Source organism: Thamnophis elegans, chromosome 9, assembly GCF_009769535.1.
Source record: "Thamnophis elegans isolate rThaEle1 chromosome 9, rThaEle1.pri, whole genome shotgun sequence".
NCBI classification, from domain to species: domain Eukaryota; kingdom Metazoa; phylum Chordata; class Lepidosauria; order Squamata; family Colubridae; genus Thamnophis; species Thamnophis elegans.
In genome coordinates, this window is record NC_045549.1 from 17362051 (window position 1) to 17383943 (window position 21893).

General features: G+C 41.8%; 1 protein-coding gene across 1 annotated transcript in view; it reads left to right on the forward strand.

Annotated features, from left to right (window-relative positions):
- GRID2 (glutamate ionotropic receptor delta type subunit 2) overlaps positions 1 to 21893 on the forward strand; it is a 1047867-nt gene that overhangs the window by 551896 nt on the left and 474078 nt on the right. Inside the window, 1 exon segment of the mRNA XM_032224334.1 lies at positions 19809 to 20093. Within this exon segment, the coding sequence (XP_032080225.1) occupies positions 19809 to 20093 (285 nt within the window).

Sequence of the window (21893 nt, forward strand, 5' to 3'; positions counted from 1 at the left end):
CTGGGAATAGGGCGGCATATAAATAAAATGAAACCTCAAACCTCAATGGCAAAGGCATCATGCTAGAAACCAGGAGACTCTGAATTCTAGTCCTGCCTTGGGCACAAACCAGCTGGTTGACCTTGAGGCAATCACTTTCTCTCAGCCGTCGGATGAGGACTATGACAAACCACTTCTGAAAAACCTAACCAGGGGTGAGATTCTACTGGTTTGAACCAGTTCGGCCAAACTGGTAGCTCCGATGATCAGCTGGGAACAAACCGGTTTGCTCTAACAATCAAAGTGCATGCAAAGCACACAATCACCAAACCAATTGTTAAACCATCAGGATAAAACCACTGAACCTAACCAAGAAAAGAGCAGGACCTTGCATGCAGTCTCAGAGAACTGGGCACAATTAAAGGACAACAAACCAATAAGGTAGATATTGCATTAAAGGGTGTGAACGTTTGCAAAAGTGGTGTGGTATATTTGTAACAGTAGTGCAATTTCATGTGGCTTCCTGTAGGAGTAGGAATCGGTGGCACATTACATGTTGCTGTATGTCCAGCATCCTTGCTATTGGGCACACTAGCTATATAAAGTCTGGCATTGTATCTTCTTCTTGTGCCACATCCGTCTTCGGACGTTCGTGATCATGTTGGCGATCCTATTTTTATCAACAGCCGCACAAAAAAGTGCTGATGAGAGTTTTGTCCAAACTAATCTCTTAGATTTTGAAGCCATGATATTCTTCTTTTGCCTGGACCTCATTTGCCTTCAATCTTTCTCTGGAGGATTAAGTGAAGTATGGTGTATTTTTGCCAGTGTTGCATCACATGTCCGAAATATTCTAACTTTTTTATGTTTTGATGATTTCCCTTTGCTTTCCCAGGCGGCTTATCACCTTCTCATTTCTGATTTTGTCAACCCAGCTTATACGTAACAGCCAGTGGTGGGTTTCAACATTTTTTTGAACCTACTCTGTGGGTGTGGCCTCCTTTGTGGGAGTGGCTTGCTGGCCATGTGACCTGGTGGGAGTGGCTTGCCGGCCATGTGTTTTCTTCCCTCCCTTCTCTTACTCTCTCTCTCTCTCTTTTCTTCCTTTTGTCTCTCTGTCCCTTTTTCCTTTTTTTCTTTCATCTCTCTCTCACTTTTTCTTTCTTTTTTTATTTTTTTTATTTCTTCCTTTCTTTCTCTTTCTCTTTCTCTCTCTGTGAGTCTCTGTGTGTGTGTGTGTGTGTGTGTGTGTGTGTGTGTGGTGGGTTTCAAAAAAAATTGGAACCTCTTCTGTAGGTGTGGCCTGTTTCCGGGTCCACTGGTGGAACCTCTTCTAACCGGTTCGGTAGATTTGATGAACCAGTTCTACTGAATAGGTGCGAACTGGCAGGAACCCACTTCTGGTAACAGCTGCCTGTAAATCCACATTTCAAATGTGGAATGCCACTTCAAGTGGCTTTCGGTCAGAGACCGACTCTCCACTCTGTAGAGCAGGATGGAAAAGATGGAACATCTGACAAGCATCATATAGACATCCATAATGTCCACAATCCAACTATAGGGTTTTGCATGCCCTATATAGTGTTCTGTCTGAATAAAGTTTTCAGATCATCTCCCCCTTAAACGGAAAGATCTCTACCCAAGCCTCGATTCAAAAGCGGTTTCCAATAGCAGTTTAATAGACGTAAAACATTGGGCTGCCTTTGAGGATTAGAAAGATTTGTTGCTCGGTTCAAAACTAAAGATCCTCACAGTTAACAGAGTTGACTTTAACAGCAAGGGATGATTAAACACCGTCATCAGTGAGTCCTGTTGTGGCAAGGTATTTAGCATACATGTCTTTTACTCCATAGAGGTGCATAGCAATGAGAAATTTGTTTACTGTGGGCATAAATAATCTTCCTTGTCCCAGATAACTGGAAAAAAATTGCACCTGAGACCCTAACGTGACTCCCATTTCCTTCCATTCCGGAGGAGATCAAGATAAAAATGAAAGAAATGCAGAGAGAATTTTAGCCTTTGGAATGCAATGCCATTAAATGATGCCAGGCATCACTCTTTCACCCCGGAGTATTTAATGTTAAACTACCAGATGAACTGCACATTTATATCATTGCCACTGGTAGTTCAATCATAATTTATTCTCATATATTTTATACAACCCATAAATCTATCTTTAATGGTTTTAAAATAGTGTTTCAATGGGATTTCTCAGCGGTCTATCACTGAGAATATCAGCAGTAGCCTGAAAGAATGCTTGCTGAGTGCTATCGATCATTTATGTGCAAGGTGCATCTGGAGGGAAGTGATTGCTACGTTCAGCTTAATCCATGCTCTAACTTCACATATGGCATCACTGAGCACCGCCAGGGAGGGCTAATATCCTGCGTGAATACGGCTTGCAATTTAGAATATTCTTTTGACTTCTCTATTCTATCAAATCCTTTCTGTACAGTAAAAATAGATAAAGAATAATCGAAAGGGTGTAAGAGGAGGAAGGTATTTAAATAATCTAATGTGCTGAAGTTAATTAAGCTAAATCAAGCTAAATGGGTCTGGAGCAAAAGCTCTAGTTCTTGTCCAATGGTTGGTGTTTGGTTGCTTCTAAACCTGGAATTTTCAATTTGGGATTTGGGATTGATTACCTTCTAAATCGTCTAATTCATGACCATAATCTCAATATAAGACTCCAAATTCCATGTATTAGCGAGCCCTCTGGATAAGCCTCATTCCAGGCAGAAATATCGACATATGTTAGGAAATATAGTAAGATATTATTAGAGGACTGGACGCTAAAGCATATGAAGAACGGTTGCAGGTACTGGGTATGTCTAGTTTAATGAAAAGAAGGACTTGGGGTGACATGATAGCAGTCATCTCAGGGTCTGCCACAAAGAAGAGGGAGTCAAGCTATTCTCCAAAGCACCCAAAGGCAGGACAAAAACAATGAGTGGAAACTAATCAAGAAGAGAAGCAACTTAGAACAATGACAGTTAGAACAATTAATCAGTGGAACAACTTGCCTCCTGAAGTTGTGAATGCTCCAACATTGGAAGTTTTTAAGAAGATGTTAGATAACCATTTGTCTGAAGTGGTGTAGGGTTTCCTGCTTAAGCAGGGGATTGGACTAGAAGACCTCCAAGGTCCCTTTCAACTCTGTTATTCTGTTCTAGGCTAGTCTAGTCTAGTCTAGTCTAGTCTAGTCTATCTACTGTATTATCTACTGTAAAATCTGGATTAATGGTCTGATTATACAGGCATACATCCATCCATACATAATGTGTAGTTTTAGGTAATCATTGAAGTATTCTCAAGAGTCTAATCTCTCTATGATTTAAACAGAATACAGATCAGTTTTCATCTGGCCTTGTTTTTACCAATTTCAAACCTTGATCCTATTCGTAACAATAGCTTGGTGAGACAAGTAGCATTTTCTCAGAGATGACATAGGAAATTGAATCGTTTTGTCTTGTTCTTGTTAGCATGCTTTAACAACCTCAATTCATTAAACTTCAGCCTTTCTGAAACCATTTATGGAATTATAGATTACAACCTATCAACCTACCTACTCTCACTCTCTCTCCCTACCTATCTACTGTATCTCTCTCTCTCTCTCTTTCTCTCTCTCTATCCCTCTACCTACCTACCTACCTACCTACCTACCTACCTACCTACCTACCTACCTACCTACCTACCTACCTACCTACCTTATCTATCTATCTATCTATCTATCTATCTATCTATCTATCTATCTATCTATCTATCTATCTATCTATCTATCTATCCACTCTCTCTCTCCCTACCAACCAGGAGTGAGTTCCTGCCAGTTCTAACCTCTTCTAAAGAAGAGATTCCACAAATCTACCATGCCATTTAGAACCGGTTCCAGCTCCCTCCTCCCACCCGTCCGCAAATCATCAAGATGAAGAGCGAGAGGAGGAATTCTGGGAGTTGAAGTCCACAGGTCTTAAAACTGTCAAATTTGAACACCCCCTGGTTTTTTTTTTTCTAAAGTGTTAGGGGTGCAAGGGTAAGTTGACAGCAGGGGTGGGTTTCTCGCCCCGTTCCAACCGGTTCGGTTGGAATGAGGCTGGCGGCATCCTCGCGCATAAGCGCGCGCCGTGCGCATGCGTACTAGTGTCTGTGCGATGCTCCAGCTGCTCCTGGAGGATCGCGCAGGCACTGTATGCGTCCTGCGCATGCGTGGAAGCGCAGAATTCGGCAAAACTGGGTAAGGAGCGGGCGCGCGCGGGCGTGCGGGCGTGCGGGCGGGCACGGGTTGCCTTCGCCGTTCCCGGAAGTTACTTACTTCCGGGTTCGGCAACCAACCGGATCGCGGGGACCGCCGCGAACCGGTTGAAACCCACCCCTGGTTGACAGCTTTAAGACTTGCGTGTGTCAAATGCCAGAGTTTCTGAGCCAACATTTTGGTTGCTAAGCAAGAGCGTTGTTAAGTGAGTTTCACCACTGTCCATGCCCCTCCAGTTACATGACTGGCAAGCCACTCCCACTCAGTCACATGGCCGGCAAGCCACTCTCACCCAGTCACATGGCCAGCAAGTCACTCCCACAAAGCAGGCCACACCTACAGAAGAGGTTCTAAAAAAATTGAAACCCATCATTGCTACCAACCTACTGTATTTCTCTCTCTTCCTCTCCCTGTCTATCCCTCTATCTACCTACCTACTTTTTTAAAAATTTGCCTCTTCAAAATCTTGGTGTGTCTTATACTCTGAAAAATATGGTGTATGCATTGTTTCTTGATGACCTATTCACCCCCTCCCTCCCTCTCTCCCCCTCCCTCCCACTCTCTCTCCCTCCCTCCCTCCCTCCATGTGTATGTGTGTTTATGTGTATCATTTCCCATTTTCAGATAAGTTTTCAGTAAACTTTTCCTGCATCTTTTTCCTACAGTTTGTTTTGCCATGAGAACTGTCTAACCAAGTGTGCATAAATCTGTTTGACAACGGATGTATTGAAATGCCAGCTGTTCTGTGTATCAACATTAAGCTGCCATACTCTACAAACACACTGAATACAGTTGGAGTTAGTTGTGAGTGGAGTAATACCAGAGTTCTGAAAGAAAGTTTATGATATGAGATATGGTCCTGCTCAAATTTATTCCTAAAATAATTCCCCACAGTAATGAAGTAGAATGGCTGTCCACAGATAGATGGCATGCATCATTGTTCCCATGAGAAGCAGAGATAAATAAACATAGAGAAAATAAAAAAAATAATCATTTTTACTTATTTGATATTTCAGAGAGACAGAGAAGACCAATTAAATAAGCTAAAATTGATTTTAAAATATTAATAAGTTCACAATAACAATAACATATGTAAAATGAAAGACAATGCAATGTGCTGAATGTAAAGCATCATTTAAGATCAAAAAAGATTCTAGGCACTGTACAGTATTTAAAGTCTAATAAAGTATACAACCAAATACAAAAATACCACCATATTGACAAAATATGCAACAAGAAATTTCAAGGCACTATCATTAGTCAAGCATGATTACAAATAATCCCAGTGTCAGACCTGTAGTTATATTCCTTTTAGGATATTTGGCTTGCCACACTCTCTATTATTTTTCTATGCTGTTTCATTAGTGTAATAATTGGGAGGGGGAATAGAAAGGAGTAGAATTGTGGAATGTGTTGTTGTCATTCCTTTCTAGAAGCCCAAGGCCATCTTTTGTCTCCACATCTCTGCATCTGACCGGAACTAGATGGGTGGAAATGCCAGCGTGGGCGAAGAAGATTGGACCATGCGATGGATTTATGGGTGTGGGGATAAGATCATGAACTTTCAACTGGGTGGGATCCCAGGAAGCTTTTAGATGTGGGATTCCACAGTTTGTGCCAACATGTCTCTCTTATTAAATTGGAACTTTAAGGATAGCTCTGCCTTGGACTCTGATTTAATTCTGCACGATATTTGGAATGCTGACACCCAGCCTGTTAGAAAAACAATACAATTTACAGACATTCAGAAAAAAATATATTTCAGAAGCCTACTTTAAAGAATAATAGAATGACAGAATTGAAAGGAACCTTGAACTCAATTACAGAGGCAAAGATGAGAATTGTCTCTAATATATGAGTAAGGCTTTGGAAAGAAATGGTAGAATGAAGACAGCTTCATTAAAACCAGAGCTTGCAGAATGAAGAGCTAGTAAGTAGTCTGGTTATGTAGATCAGGGGTTGGTTCTGGCAGAGACGGTTCACTCAGGGACAGGCGGCACATGCAGTACAACTAAAATTGCTTTGCGCATGCGCAGAAGCAAAAAAACAAGATGGAGGCACCGCCGGGAGAACCAGTTCAGGTTCGTGGCAGGCCTTGGTCGCTGCTGGTTCCAGCCACCTAGATTGTGAAGTTACTACTGCTTCAGCCAAACAGGTCCGAACTGGTAGAAACCTACCATTGATGTAGATCATTTCTCTCCAGACAAGGAGACATCTTGAGAAAACCCACAATTGCTCCAGGCAGCTTCTCCTTGTGAGGAAACTGCAAGATTGAGATGTCTGGCAGTTTTTGAGCTCTGAAAGTTGAGGGAATAACTACCTTGATCAAATCAGAGTCAGCACCTTTGAAAGGATGCTAAGTTTGCCTGTTGTCTGTTCTAATGACTGTCAGAAATTGGAAAGCTTCAGAGTGAGGACAGTTTCAAGGATAGCTCCTTGTAAAGGACATTACAGTAGTCCAAATGAGAGATGATTAATGTGTCAAAGAAAGAAGGTGTTTTTTTGTTACTATTGTTCACATTTATTTATATATTAATTTAATTTGCATCCTACCTTTATTATTTTATGGGGGGGGGAATCAAGGCAGAAAATATATTCAACATACCTTCCTCTTCCTATTTTCCCTATAACAACAACCTTGTGAGGTAGGCTGGACTGAAAGAGAATGTGTTGCACAGTTACCCAGCTGGCTTTGCAAAGGTTAGAAATTAAATCAGTTTTTAAATTTTGTGTGTGTACAGATAAGAGTCTATATGTATAATTGGGTGTTCTTTATTAGTTTGAGGATATATATTCTCATATACACTAAAGAAATTGTAGAAATCTGGTCCTAAATTAAACTAACGAAAATTAATCAGCTTGTTCTGACAGGGAATTTATTAAGTAGCTGGCATTCAAATTGTCACAACATAGATTTGGTGTAGGAGAAAAGGAGAAAGAGTGGCAGAATCTGGGGTCAGAGTCAAAAGCGGAATTAGCCTAGAAACTCTACATAGCCATAAGCAGAATGAATACTCCCCTCTTGAATTCCATTGACCCTTATCTAATACCAACATAGTGTAACCATTAGTTAAGTAGATTTAATTGGAACTTCATGTGTGATCCTGATCTTTCCCGCCTGACATCTGGTGCTGTATTACGTGTTGTGCTTTGTTGCTGGCAATTCTATTTGGTACAGATGGACACAAAAAGTATTTGGTTCATATTTACTATGAATTAATCTACATTTGCATCTTACAAACATACAAACTGGAACAGAGTTTAAATCTGGAACAGAGTTATCTTCAGTGTTCTGCACATTTTTAAAAAAAATGTTCATAATTAAAAACACGCAAATAAAAATGTGGGCTCAAAATATTTCAAAGTCATTGATGAAGATGCAAAAATCATTGTTTCAGAAACATGCTGGGACACAATTGTGCCTGGTAAGTTCAGCTTCAAATAAACCCGTGAAACTTTCAATTTTTGTTCAACAAACAGAGCCATTCTTGTTTGTAGCAGAATGTGGGATATTTTAATGGAAAATATTGAAGCATTTAGAAATAAAAATATAAACTGTATATAGCAATGATGGTTAACCTTTTCTGGACCGAGTGCCCAAAGTGCATCCATGTGCCTGAACCCCCCCCCCAATGTAATGCACGCATAGACCCCGCAAATGCGCCCTGCCCCACACATGTGCGCATGCCTCCCCCACATGCATGGCAGTGACCCAAAGACCAAGTGAGTGGCAGAAGGCACATGCGCATGCACAGCAGAGCTAAGGTGGGATGACGGCTTGTGTGCCCACAGAGTGGGCATTGCATGCCACCTCTGGCACAAGTGCCATAGGTTCACCATCCCAGGTATAAAGGAATCTAAATATGATTTGGAAGCATTATAAGGCAAAGGATTGCTTTGGAGGAATACATTTTTATGTGAGATTAAGAATAGAGTTTAATATAATAATATACCAACCTAATACAGTATGTCTACTTGAAAAGATATCCCGAGAACTTAATTCTGAATAGACATGCCTAGCTTGTGTTGTACGTTAGATGAAACATTTTAAAGGCTTTCTAAGCTAAAGTATGGGATGGGGGGGGAATCCTTATTTCTAAGTAAACATATATAATTTTTCAGTCTAAAAATGGATTTTGCAATATTTTGCAATCCATTTTGGGTAAAAGAGAAGGGAGTATACAGCTTGCATAATTCAAATCCCTTATATTTTATCTATATGAAGACAATGAATTGAAGGAGCTTTTTTTTTCAGTTAAGAAGAAAATAAATTGTGGTTGTGGACAGAAAAAATCAGGAAAATTAAATGCTCCTACACTACCAATGTCTCAAATCCAGTGACTATCACCTTCATGATTTGAAAATAGCTGGCAACTCAAAATGTAAAGAATAGGTTGATGAACCAATCTTTCCTTCCACTTGTCTGAAGGAAGAATGCAAAGAATCAGGAAGAGCTACCACTAGTCATGGACTGAGAGTAATCCCTTCAACACCACTCTGCCTAAAATGAAAATAAAATAATTGCTAACATCTACTTAGCCAGGAAACATGTTTGTTGATCTACTTGCAGTTACTTGGGTATAGACGATAGCAATAGTAATTGCACTTAGACTTATTTAAGTGTTTTACAGCCCTCTCTAAGCGGTTTACAGAATCCGCATATTGCCCCCAATAATCTGGGTCCTTATTTTACCCACCTCGGAAGAGTGGAAAGCTGCGTCAATCTTGAGCCAGTGAGACTCGAACTGACAAACTGCTGACAGCCAGCAGTCAGCAGAAGTAGCCTGTAGTACTGCATTCTAACCACTGCGCCATGGCAGCTGGCAGCCAGACAGACAGCAGACAGACATGAAATGCTTCTATGAGGAGAAGCTATGTGAATGAAAGTTGATTGTAAAATGTAAATAATAATGTGGAAATCCCCTAAAGAATTCCTAGCTATCTAGGAATGTAGCTAACTTTTGTCTAAAGCACTGCTTTGCAAAGTCCCTGTGGTATGAAAAGGTGAAATAATAACATATCAGCAATTTTGCAACGAAGCACTTTTCCTAATAGCTTTCACCAAGGTTTCGTATTGCTAAGACGACTCTATTGGGAACAATCCACTTCTGAATAATGTATACTGAAGAAAGAGATAACCTCCAGGATCAAGATGCTGAAACTCCTGGGGCACAAAATAATAGCGGGTCAAAGCCTAGAAGTTGGGAAAGAGAGCAGGGCAAGAATCTCTACCAAGGCTTTAGAACAGTAGAACTACAACAGTTCAAAATAATGTCTTAAACTTTCCAATAAAAATGGATCAGCACCTGAAATAAATTGATTCAGTATCCCAAAACAGATGAAATTGTGATAATATTCCATCCTGGAGCTAATCCAAAGATTGTCCAAAGATTTCATTGGGAAGGTACCTTAAATTGTGGCTTGTAAGATAATTAGAAAAAAACCATCAGGACAGCATTTCAAATGAGAAGAGCAAGTCATAGTTTCTAAGCTACCTTTCCAAGTTAACGGTATTTTCTTGCAGGCTGAAAGATTTCCACACAGCCAATTGTTTTGAGAGGAGAAATAATTCTTCAAAGAAGGAATCTGATTTGCATTTGAAAGTTTAGAGATGGAAAGGAAGAAAAATAAGCGTTGTACTTTCCTTAAAACAGAGTCCTCCTGTTGTGGTCTGCCAGTGGCCGGCAGCAGCTGGCAGAAGAGTTGGACAGCAAGGAGGTTGGGGAGGAACATGGGCCAATCTTGGAGTCGGTGGAAGGCTCGGACGAGGGCTGTGTGTCAAAGGCAGAGAGGGGGCCAGGACCATCTGGGAGTTATGTGCTGCCTTCGGAGCCTCCAGAGTTGGACAGCAGTGAGGCAGAGGAACAAGTTCCCCCTGTTCCCAGTGTGTTCATGTGCAAAGCTGCCAGAAGGCAAGAGCAGTTAAGACAGAAGGGACAACTCGGGAGTAAGACTTGGAGGTGATTGGCTCCTCCCATAGGACATAAAGGAGGAGCAAAGGCTTGTGAGACTTTACAGGAAGCAACTTGGTTCATGCTGGTCAGTTTACCTTCTGAAGCTCCGTTTTGACTCTTTGTTCCGTATGACCTTGCCAAGCTAATTGCCATTTAAGCCTTTGGCAGTGTTTCAAGGAAGATAGAGGTGGGTGCTTGTCAGCCTTATCCCGAAGGGCTTTGGAAGCCTGCTGTAGGACTCCTTACAACTGTTTGTGACTCATTACGGGCTGTGAATGAACATAATTAGAACATATAAGAGCAGAGGTGGCACAGTGGTTAGGGTGCAGTACTGCAGGCCACTTCAGCTGACTGTTATCTGCAGTTCAGCGGTTCTAATCTCACCGGCTCAAGGTTGACTCAGCCTTCCATCCTTCCGAGGTGGGTGAAATGAGGACCCAAACTGTGGGGGCAATATGCTGACTCTGTAAACCGCTTGGAGAGGGCTGAAAGCCCTATGAAGCGGTATATAAGTCTAACTGCTATTGCTATAATTCACAGCCTTTGAAATAAAAAGAGAGTTTTTGGGACTAAGCGTGTGCTTTTTACTGTATCCGGAAGCCTAGGTCAGAACACCTCCCAACTACCAAACAGCACTATCTTTTTGCATCGGTATGGATTGTGAATCTGTTGAGTGACAGAAGGAAGTTTAGTGCTCTTATTCCACTCAAATTCTACATTCAGACTGGACAAATTGGCAAAAGGAGAAATCCATTATACCAATCAATTGTATTAAAAGCTGTCCTTTTAAAATCCTGGGGGGATTGTAGGGGTGTAAAGGATAATATGTTTTCCTTTTAGGTATCTTTGCTTTCCTTTTAGGTATCTTTGCTAACTTCTCCTGGTAAGCCCTTTGGTAGAAGATGGCAGCCATGGAGAGTGTGATTATGAAACAAATATTATGGATGCCACTACATCTGCCCTGGTCATTAGGTGGTCAGCAACACAGAAAGAGATTTTGCACGTGGATGGGTTGGAAGGCAGTCATTTGGTAAACTTTGCCCAGCAAACATTCCTAAAGAAATACACACAGCATCCTTTGGTAGCCACAATGTGAAAAGATATGGAGACTCTAGAAAGAGTGCAGAGAAGAGCAACAAAGAGAATTAGGGGAATGAAGGCTAAAATATATAAAGAACGGTTGCTGGAAATGGGTATGTTTAGTTTAATGAAAAAAAGGACTAGGGGTGACATGATAGCAGCGTTCCAATATCTCAGGGGTTGCCACAAAGAAGAGGGAGTCAAGCTATTCTCCAAAGCACCTGAGGGCAGGACAAGAAGCAATGGGTGGAAACTAATCAAGGAGAGAAGCAACCTAGAATTAAGGAGAAATTTCCTGACAGTTAGAAGAATTAATCAGTGGAATAACTTGCCTCCAGAAGTTGTGGATGCTCCAACACTGGAAGTTTTTAAGAAGAGAGTGGATAACTATTTTTCTGAAATAGTATAGGGTTTCCTGCCTGAGCAGTTGGTTCAACTTAAAAACCTCCAAGGTCCCTTCCAATTCTATTCTGTTCTGTTCCGTTCCGTTCCATTCCACTCTATCTTCTGAATAAAACATCAGTCCATATCAATCCACAGCCACTTCATGGATTGTAGTCTTCCATTCTGGTTGACTGTGGATTATAGATAGATTTGATTTTCACAGTCCTAGTCTAGGACTAAAATATAGTGACTGATCCAAAGTCACATACCAACTTCCAAAGCCTAAGAGAAATTATGGTCAGATTTTTTTCCCCTGTCATCTTAACCTTTTCTCGACAAAGTCTAAATATTCATAGTTCATAGAAATTTGTTCCTTTAGTTGTTCATTTTGAATTAAGTCTGTTGTTACAAAGTTCTGACAGGAGCACGTCATCTCTACACAAATAATTGTATCTCACATCTCCTGTTTTTCCTTTAAAATTACAATATTTTTTCTTTTCTTTGATCATACAGAAAAAGTAGACTTTCTTCACATGGCAGGAGTTTCTATTCTTCAAATACAACTCATGGGCAATGGCAGCTGTTTCTTTTATGAAAGCAACATACAGCATTTGACTACAACACCGAGGACTAAAGTATATGAATAATGATTTTAAAGTATTGGTCCAGATAAGATAGAGATTTTTCAAATGTTTCTTGAAGCTTGAAAAGTTTAATATCTGAAAACCAGATGTGTTTAACTATATCTGGTAGTCACAGAAAATGGGCAGGTTGACACACTGTGTTAAGTGGTGATATTAATGTTGGAATTTGGCTTAATGCAATTTGTAAACTCAACCATTTGTGTATTAGTAATCAAGTCATTGTTAATAAATCCCAGTGTAGTGTTGAATCAGTGGTGGGTTCTGGATCCCAGTGCAACCAGTACGGTGCGACGGGGCCCCGCGTCCACCACATGAACGTGTGGAGCATGTGTGCACATGCATGCATGCATGCACACACACACACATACACGCACACACACGCAGCTTGAGCATGCGTCCTTACCTCCTGCAACTCTCTGCGATGCTCCAGCTGCTCAGCGGAGCATCGTGCAGGCGCCGTACAAGCTGCATGTGCGGAAATGCTGAAGAGCTCAAATACAGGTAAGGAAGGAGGGCGGGTGGGTAGGTGCTCCCGGCAGGCACCGGTACACCAGTACCGGAGCCTACCGTTCGGAACTCACCACTGTGTTGAATCAAGTTTTAAAACATTGACTTGAGCTCTGCAATTACATGCTACAGAACAAGGATGTCAAACGCAAAGCCTGTGGACCGGATTCATCCAATAGGGTGCCTGTGGGGCCACCCTGGAAGCAGCAAAGGACCGGCCCATGGTGCTTCTGCCAACAAGAATGGAGTTCAGGAGGGTCACGTGGCATGTTTTCAGCTGTGATGGCCTCCTGCAAACCTCTGCCAGTGAAAATGGAGCTGACAGATATTTGCTGTCTAGATTTGCCTATAACTCCCCCCCCCCCCAGATTAGGTACTCTATTAACTCTACAAAATGAATTTTGCTCTAAGCTCAACACATTGGTCAAAAATGTCCCTGTTTTTGATCCTGGCCATATAGATCCAAGTGTTGATATTAGTGTGAATGTGATAATACTATGCAACATGACAATAAAGTAAAAACTATAGGAAGTTAATATTGAGGGCACGTTAATGTGACCCGAGTTATTAGATGCCTCATCTCCCAACTGTCCTCTTCTTATGGAAAGTTCAAATACGGTTCCCCAACTGACTCAATGTAGTTCAATTCAATGACTCTATCAGTAGTGAAGGAAAAGTCAATATTCAGAGTATATCTTTTAATAAATGTAATAAAAACTGAGTTTTTCCTGGCTTTGAAATAGTGTTGCATGTCTGAGCCCTGACTCAATTCCAATCTTTATTTAATTTTCTCCAACCCTTGCTGAATTTATGAATTTTCAATCGGCTCTAAATTTTCCGAGAAATGAGTGAATTCCCTTGAAAGATATATGCATCTGGTCAAAGTTGACAGCACGTATAGAGATAGAAGCAATAGTTTAATGTAACAGATCATTAAATGTGTAGTTGCCTGCATTGAATCTTGAAGAACAGGTCACTTCCCCGTGTTGATGGCTAAGCATAAATCTGGTGTGAGAAATCTTGGATACCGTGCAAACACTCTGAATAAGTTCCATTGCTTTCTCCTTCAGCTTTCAACTTCATTACAAAGCCTACGTAAACACTTTACCGTAAACACTTTACCGTTTTTTCGTACTTCTCAGAGGAGTAATATGTCAAAATTATGGGCTTAATCATTATTAATTCCTTTGATATTTATCAACTGCATTAACATTAATCATGATAAACACTTCTAGTATTAATGTGGATGTCATTAATACAGCGCTTCAAGTGTTTGTACTGTTGCTCAGCCTTCATTAACCAGACCATTAGTTGCAAGGTGTTAACTTTTTGCATGAAGAACACTGTGTTTGTGATAGTGATATTTTGATGTATTTTTAAAGTCCTGTGGATTCTTCTCTCCTGTGGTTTACAGTACACTGTGCAGAGCTTCAAAAGGATGCCTTGCTTCGAATCAATGATTTCCTTCAGGATGCTTTGGAAAACAGAATTGCTTTCTTTTTTTCTAAAAGTGAAGCTGCGGCACTGCTCATGGATTGCTACTTTTTGCATATCCTGTAGCCATCCTGAAGTTCCTGTGCACGTGTTCTGCGCGCATGGGAACATTCTACATTCTACATACCCAAGGGATTCCCATGAACTAAACAAAAGCACCTCCATAGAATACTACTATGGTACTATGGTACATAGAATACTACTATAGAATACTATAGTAGTATTCTATAGTAGTATGGTACATAGAATACTACCATAGAATACTACTATGGTACTATGGTACATAGAATACTACTAATAGTACTATGCAACATGACAATAAAGTAAAAACTATAGGAAGTTAATATTGAGGGCATGTTAATGTAACCCGAGTTACTAGATGCCTCATCTCCCAACTGTGCTCTTCTTATGGAAAGTTCAAATATGGTTCTCCAACTGACCCAATGTAGTTCAATTCAATGACTCTATCAGTAGTAAAGGAATTGCATTATTGCCAAACTTTGAGGAAGCAAATATTGTTTTCTCCAATACACAAAATGCCTTCACAAGGTAACAAGGAGACATCTTCCATATGACAGTGCACCCATGGGGTATGATCTATTCCAGTAACAGCTAACCTTTGTGTTGTTGCATGCCGAAAGCACCCATAATGCAAATGCGTGTGCGACCCTGCATGCCCCAGCTCCCTGAGTATGCGTGTGTGTCCTGTGCTCCCCCCGTGCATGTGCACATGACCCTCCCGTGCCCCATTTTGGATCCAGTAGACCTCCCTGCAGCTTCCTGGGAGCAGAAATGGGCCATGGGGTGGCTGTGCCACCCGCGTGCATGCACGCACATCCACCCCACTCCCCACGCATGCATAGCGGAGACCCAAAAATCAACAGGCCGGCAGGAGGTGCACGCGTATGCACGGTGGAGCTGAGCTGGGGCAACAGCTCGCATGCCCACAGAGAGGGCTCTATGTGTCACCTATGGCACGGGTGCCATAGGTTCGCCATCACGGGTCTATTCCATTCTGTTCCTTTCTGCTTCATTCTGTTCCATTTCTTTCCATTCTGTTCTCTTTGTACAAAGATCAGGCCTGCGCAAATCCACCCTAATTTGGTTTGAATTAAGAACACAAGAGTCAAAAGGGCGTCTGCATGCCAATTAGAGCCAATTCAAGAACTGTTGCAAAAGAAAATGTATCCACAGGCTTTAAAGGGGAAATGTCCAAACAGGTGAATCTGTTCCATGTTTTGGTAGGGTGGAAATTAAAGTAGGAAAGTTAGACCTGTAAAAATTTTTACCGCTGCCAACTTTTATTTTAATGCTTTAAAAGGTCCTACCACAATAGAAAAAGCAGAGTTGACTACAACAATACTAATGAGCAGCACAACAGCTTCCAAATTGTCTGGCAAAAAGCCAATAAAGAAGTTGAGTGAATCTGGGCAAAAAGTGGCCTACTTGAATTAAAAATATGAGCTTTGAAAAATAGTGTTAAAAATAAAGTTTCCCCTTCTTTTTCTAGGGTTGTCCAAAAGATTCGCATGCTTGGTTGGCAAGTTTCATCCTTCCTAGCAAGAATCCCTTCAACCTGGGTGTTAGGCTGAGGATACACTGGGAAATTTTCTGGATAGAATTAAGAAGTATATCCATTAGCCTTATGGAGTGGTTAGCTATGTTCTGATCACTGGGTTTTCTGGCATGCCAGGGAGATTGGTGGCATAACTGGTTGGCAAGCTGATGTCTCCTGGGTTTTCCAGGAGAAAACACCTTCATCCTTGGCAAGATGTGCTTATCAAAGTTATTGCTTAGGGTTCATATTATTTGTTAGAAATCTAGAAGAGGAAGTGGGATGGGGTAGAATGTCACAGAGATAAGCAATCCTGAGAATTTGAGCTAGCAGAGTGTTAGCCTGATGTCCATTTCACTCATCGTCAAGAGATTTAAACCTGTTACAATCATGCAACAAGAAGTATATTTAGAATATTGTGATCCCAGTTGGTTTGACAAAAAGCCAGCAAAGAACTGTAACATTCTATTAGTACAATGGAGAGAAAAGTAAGGGCACATGGCTTGATGTGCTAAAAAAGTTGATTTCTGAAGAAACGAATGGCGCCAAAGAAACCTTAGTCTTGCCACCTCAAAAACAGTCGTGTTAGTCAAAGAATGTAATGCATATAAGTGTGTGTGTGTGTGTGTGTGTGTGTGTGTGTGTGTGTGTGTGTGTGTGTGTTTCAGCATAACCCTGGAACGGCTTGAGCTATTTCAAACAAACCTGGTACACAGATGACTTACTTTCCAGAAACAAATATTGTGGGGGTAAGACACCCCTAACACCCCTCGGGATATGTGTTCTGTTAAGATAAAGCCTGTTGTGCCTTAAAATGACTTCTACCGTACTGCTGTAAAATGACTTCTACTGTACAGCACAGTGGAGTTGCCATGGTCATGGCTTCACAGTACTCCACAAGGGAGCTCCCACTTTCCTTGACACTTCTGGGAGCACAGGGAAAACATTTGTAACTAATTTAATTGCCGCTGAAATCAGGCCATTTCCTGTCTAATACAGGATTAGGATAAATAAATACCCGGGCAACACCGGGTTATCCCGCAAGTGACGTGATAAATCTTAATGGGCAATTGCTTACATCAGTATCAAAGAGGCTAGCATAACATTCAAGATCTCCGCGCTAGTCTTCATATATGGAATTTAAGTTGTAGCGTTCTATTTTGCTGAAAGCACTAGAAAAGCTTTTGAATCTTCAGAATGCTTCAGGAGCCCTTGGAATTTATTGCTTTGAACAAAGTCTTCATTTTGATTAACAGCTCTGTTTCAGTGAGGGGATCTGATCAATGCTTCTTTCAAACAAACCAAGCAAAGCCTCCTAGAATGTAGCATTCCCCAACTTGGTGCTCTTCGTATATGTTAAAAAGTCTACAGGACATGGCAATTGGGGGGTGACGAGAGTTGTTGGCTGAAGCTTCTGGCAGGCAGAAAGCTGAACGGTAAATATAGAGTAAATGAATACTGCCCACTTACATACTTTCATGGACAGAAATGATCAGGGATCCTGGTAGTTCTTCCCATGAATGAAGGCAAATATATGTGTTCCAGGATAATGTTGCAGGATACAATGTGGGTCATTCACGAGGCCAGCAGTTTAGTCTTCCAAGCTTTTGGACTTGTACTGCAGCCCATCCTCGGGGAACTTCTCTCTACTGTAATATTTGTGTTGTGGCCTGCCGGTGGCCCGTGGAGCTGGCTGCAGAGTCGGACAGTGAGGAGATTGTGGAGGAACATGGGCTGGTCCTAGGGGTTGAGGAAAGCTCAGACGAGGGCTCTGCATCAGAGGCAGAGAGAGAGATAGGCAGCATTGAGGCAGAAGAACAGCTGGAGCCTGTTCCCAGTGTGCGCATGCGCAGAGCTGCCAGAAGACAAGAGCAACTAAGAAAGCAGGGTCGTCTTAGGAGTAAAGGCACACATTGGAGGGGATTGGCTCCTCCCATAGGAAACAAAAGAGGAGCAAATGGGGAGTGGGCTTTTGCAGGAAACCATTCATTCATTTGGTTGGTTTGAGAGTGGAAAGTTCTCCGTGTGACTTTAAGGGGCTCTGTGCCAAGTTTGCCTTGCCCTGTATTTGGAAACTAGTTATTTGGCAGTGCTCCTAATGAGATAAGGTTTGTGGGGATAAACATTCCTCTGAAAGACTGTTAACTAAGCCTTGCTATTAATGAAAGGAACTCACAGTCGTGTAAATAAAAGAGGTTTTGCAGGGACCAAGACTTTGTTTCTTACTTTCTAAGAAAGCTAAGTCAGAACAGTTTGATTTGGGCTATTCTCTGACTAAGGGGTCTCCAATCTTGGCACTTTTAAGACTTGTGGACTTCAACTCTCAGAATTCCTCAGCTGAGGAATTCTGAGAGTTGAAGTCCACAAGTCTTAAAGTTGTCAAGGTTGGAGATCCATGCTCTGTGTCATCTTTATGTGGTGGCTGGTTGGGTGTGGCTTCCTATTGGTTGATTGGGGTGTTGATGGCCGACTATTGGCTGTTGTTTCCTTGTGCTGCCAAGTCCTTGGCTCCTAAGTATTTGATAAGCTGGTGGTAATTTAGCATTCCTGTTGACTGACAAGGGCCCCATTTCCCAGGCTTCAATCATTTTCCTGATTACCCACAGAAATTTTTCTGCCATAGATTTTGATAATTGGAGATGCCAAAGATTAATTCTCAGGACTATATTGTCACAGACAATATATTGGAATCCATTGCCATACATGAAGAAAGATTTCATGACGGAGATTAGGAATGAATCATTTATTGAGCTTAAGTTCTTTCTATCTTATTTGTGTTGACCAGTGGTAGGATTCAAATTATTTTACTACCGATTATGTGGGTGTAGCTTTCTGGGCGTGGCGTGGGTTTGTGGGCGTGGGTTTGTGGGAATGACAGGGGAAAGGTTACTGCAAAATCCACATTCTCTCCCCACCCCACTAACCTGCTTTTCAGCTCTGTTCGCCTGTATCGACAACAAAAGAAGATCAGCTGGAAGGCAGAGGGGCATGGCCAGCCTATTTGCTGGTTCTCCAAACTACTCAAAATTCTCCTACCGGTTCTCCAGAACCTGTCAGAACTGGCTGAATATCACCTCTGGTGTTGACTCTGCCATCCTGGACTCTCCTAAAAGAACATTCCCTCTGTTCTCCCGCTCCTTCACCAATGAGAAAAGGACAAGATTGTGACATACACATCTGCAGTACCGCTTAATGCAATACAAATACATGGGATGTCAAAATCATTCCTCGTGGGCCAATTTCACTGGCTATCATACCCAATTCTTTTTAAAATGGAATTATACCTGAATGACCCCCTATGGAGGGGGAAAAATGGAGTGTAGCTGTAATATGCTGCCTTGTTGTTGTGTTGTTGTTTTAGGATTTTATTTATTGCCCCAAAGTAATTTAAGTTTTGGTTTCATTCTTGATGAAGGTGCATATATTTTACATTCCACTATGAACCATTATTCTTTCAAAATCTCTCCAGATCTAATACAAAATAGCTTATCTCCACCACTGACATGTTGACTTTGAGCTGCATTTATCTCTCCTGTAACTCGGCCCAATTTAATACGGGGTTCTATTACTAATGTCTATCCAGAGTCCTCCAAAGCTAATATTTATGGAAGTTGCGTCTCTTCTCTGGCTCTCCCCTGTTCCCAGGCTGAAAAGGATAGGCACCATGTAGGTCTCATTAACAGTAATATGTTTGGCAGTTCAAAATGGATGGACAAACCTCTTGGCTTTTATGGCACCGTGCTGATTTTAAAACAAGCCCTGTTTTCAAGGAGGACGAGATACATCAAATTTATGGAAACTCTGGAGCCTTGCCTTGCTCGGCTGAATCTGTTGCATGTCAACGTTCACTGTTTTGTGTTAGCAGGATATTTGCTTTATTTTTTAAAGGTAAAAGAAAAGAATATCACTTACGTTCCTCTTGTCATCTTGACTCTCATTTGCTTTTGCTTTTTATTTTGCAGCCTGCGAACTCATGAACCATGGGATCCTGGCTCTGGTCAGCTCCATTGGTTGTACATCGGCAGGCTCACTCCAGTCTCTGGCAGACGCCATGCACATTCCTCATCTCTTCATCCAGAGGTCAACAGCTGGGACCCCAAGGAGTGGCTGTGGCACTACCAGGAGTAACAGGAATGATGATTACACACTCTTTGTCCGCCCACCCGTCTACATCAATGATGTCATCTTGAGGGTGGTCACCGAATATGCCTGGCAGAAATTTATTATTTTCTATGACAATGAATATGGTGAGTATTTACTGTCCCTGGTCTTTACATAAGGGGTAAATTGCTGTTGTCCAATGGTGGTAATTGTTAGAACAGCTGTATGAAGAATCAGAGGCGTCTGAGGTAACAGTAACCATTTATTGTAACAAGAACGTATTGCAACAGTAACTAACAGTAGACCGGATAGACTCTGGAGTTGTGTGTGGTAGATCGGATAGCCTCCGGAGTTGTGCAGCCTTTTATACTCGGCTGTCAAACTGTTTAGCCAATCGCCTCGCGTATGACAGCCCGGCAACCAGCAGGCGCGTCTGATTGGCTAAGATGCGCCTGGCTGCTGCCGAGCTGTCATTCGTAAGTGTGAGGACTTACGAGGCTATTCAACAGTAATCAATGGTGGGATTTAATTTTTTTTTACTACTGGTTCTGTGGGCGTGGCTTGGTGGATGTGGCATGGCTTGGTGGGCATGGCTTCATGGGCGTGGCTTGGGAAGAATAAACAACATGTAAAAATGGAAAAGAAGGAAGGAGGAAAGAATTCTTCTGCCTTGCTTTTTAAGTATGGGAAAGTCATTTGAGTCAGTGGTGGGATTCAAATTTTTTTACTACCGGTTCTGTGGCCGTGGCTTGGGAGGCGTGGCTTGGGAGGCATGGCAAGGGAAGGATACTGCAAAATCTCCATTCCCTCTCCATTCCAGGGGAAGGTTACTGCAAAATCCCCATTCCCTCCAGATCAGCTGGGACTCGGGAGGCAGAAAATAGATGGGGGTGGGACCAGTCAAAGGTGGTATTTAGCAGTTCTCCAAACTACTCAAAATTTCCACTACTGGTTCTCCAGAACTGGTTCAGAACCTGCTGAATGCCACCTCTGCTCTGGTTTCTACATTAGGGGTAAATTGCTGTTGTCCAATGGAGGTAATGCTATTAAGCGCAATAGCATTACAAGCTTTGAATCAGGGGTGAAATCCAGCAGGTTCTGACCGGTTCTGGAGAACTGGTAGTGGAAATTTTGAGTAGTTCAGAGTAGTGTGGAGAACCGGCAAATGGACCCAGAGTGGGGTGGGAATGAAGATTTTGCAATATCTTTCCCCTGGAATGGGGTGGGAATTGAGATTTTGCAGTATCCTTCCCCTGCCTTGCCCACCAAGCCACACCCAATCGGTAAGAAAAAAAAATTGAATTTCACCACTGCCTTGAATTCTTCCCCTACATTACCTTCTTCTCTAAGCATTCAGTGACAGCGTTAGCATTTCATATAATCCTTAGTCTTTAAAAGGAAGAAAAAACCTACATCAACTTTGGTGGCTTTGCTTGATAATCCCTTTGAAAAATGCTCAGCTAAATAATTGCAGATTTTTTTAGGAGCCACACAGATGTGCTCACTTGAGCCCCTTCTATTATATATGCAAGACAACAGAACATGTGGAACTGACCACAACCCTATTCTTTTTTTTAATTCGACATGAAAAGGACATTTGTGAAGTTGATATAACTGGTGCAAGGTTGCCTTGGACTTACCTTGCACCTTGCCAACTTCCATGAAATGATGCTGGTGATGCTGATGAAGAAATGGAAAAGAGGGTTTTAGAACACCACATGCATTATGCATATGAATCTCATATAGAACTAGAAAGACAAGAACTTAAAACAATAATGAAAGTTGGAAGAAAATTGTTGCATGCCCTGAATTTTCAACTCCCTCACTGCTTATGTCATTTTGATATAAGTAGGGGTGGGCTGCTGGGGGGTTTGCAGGGGTTCAGGAGAACCTCTAGCTAAGATTCTATGCAGTTTGGAGAACCCGCAAATCCCACTTCTGTCTGG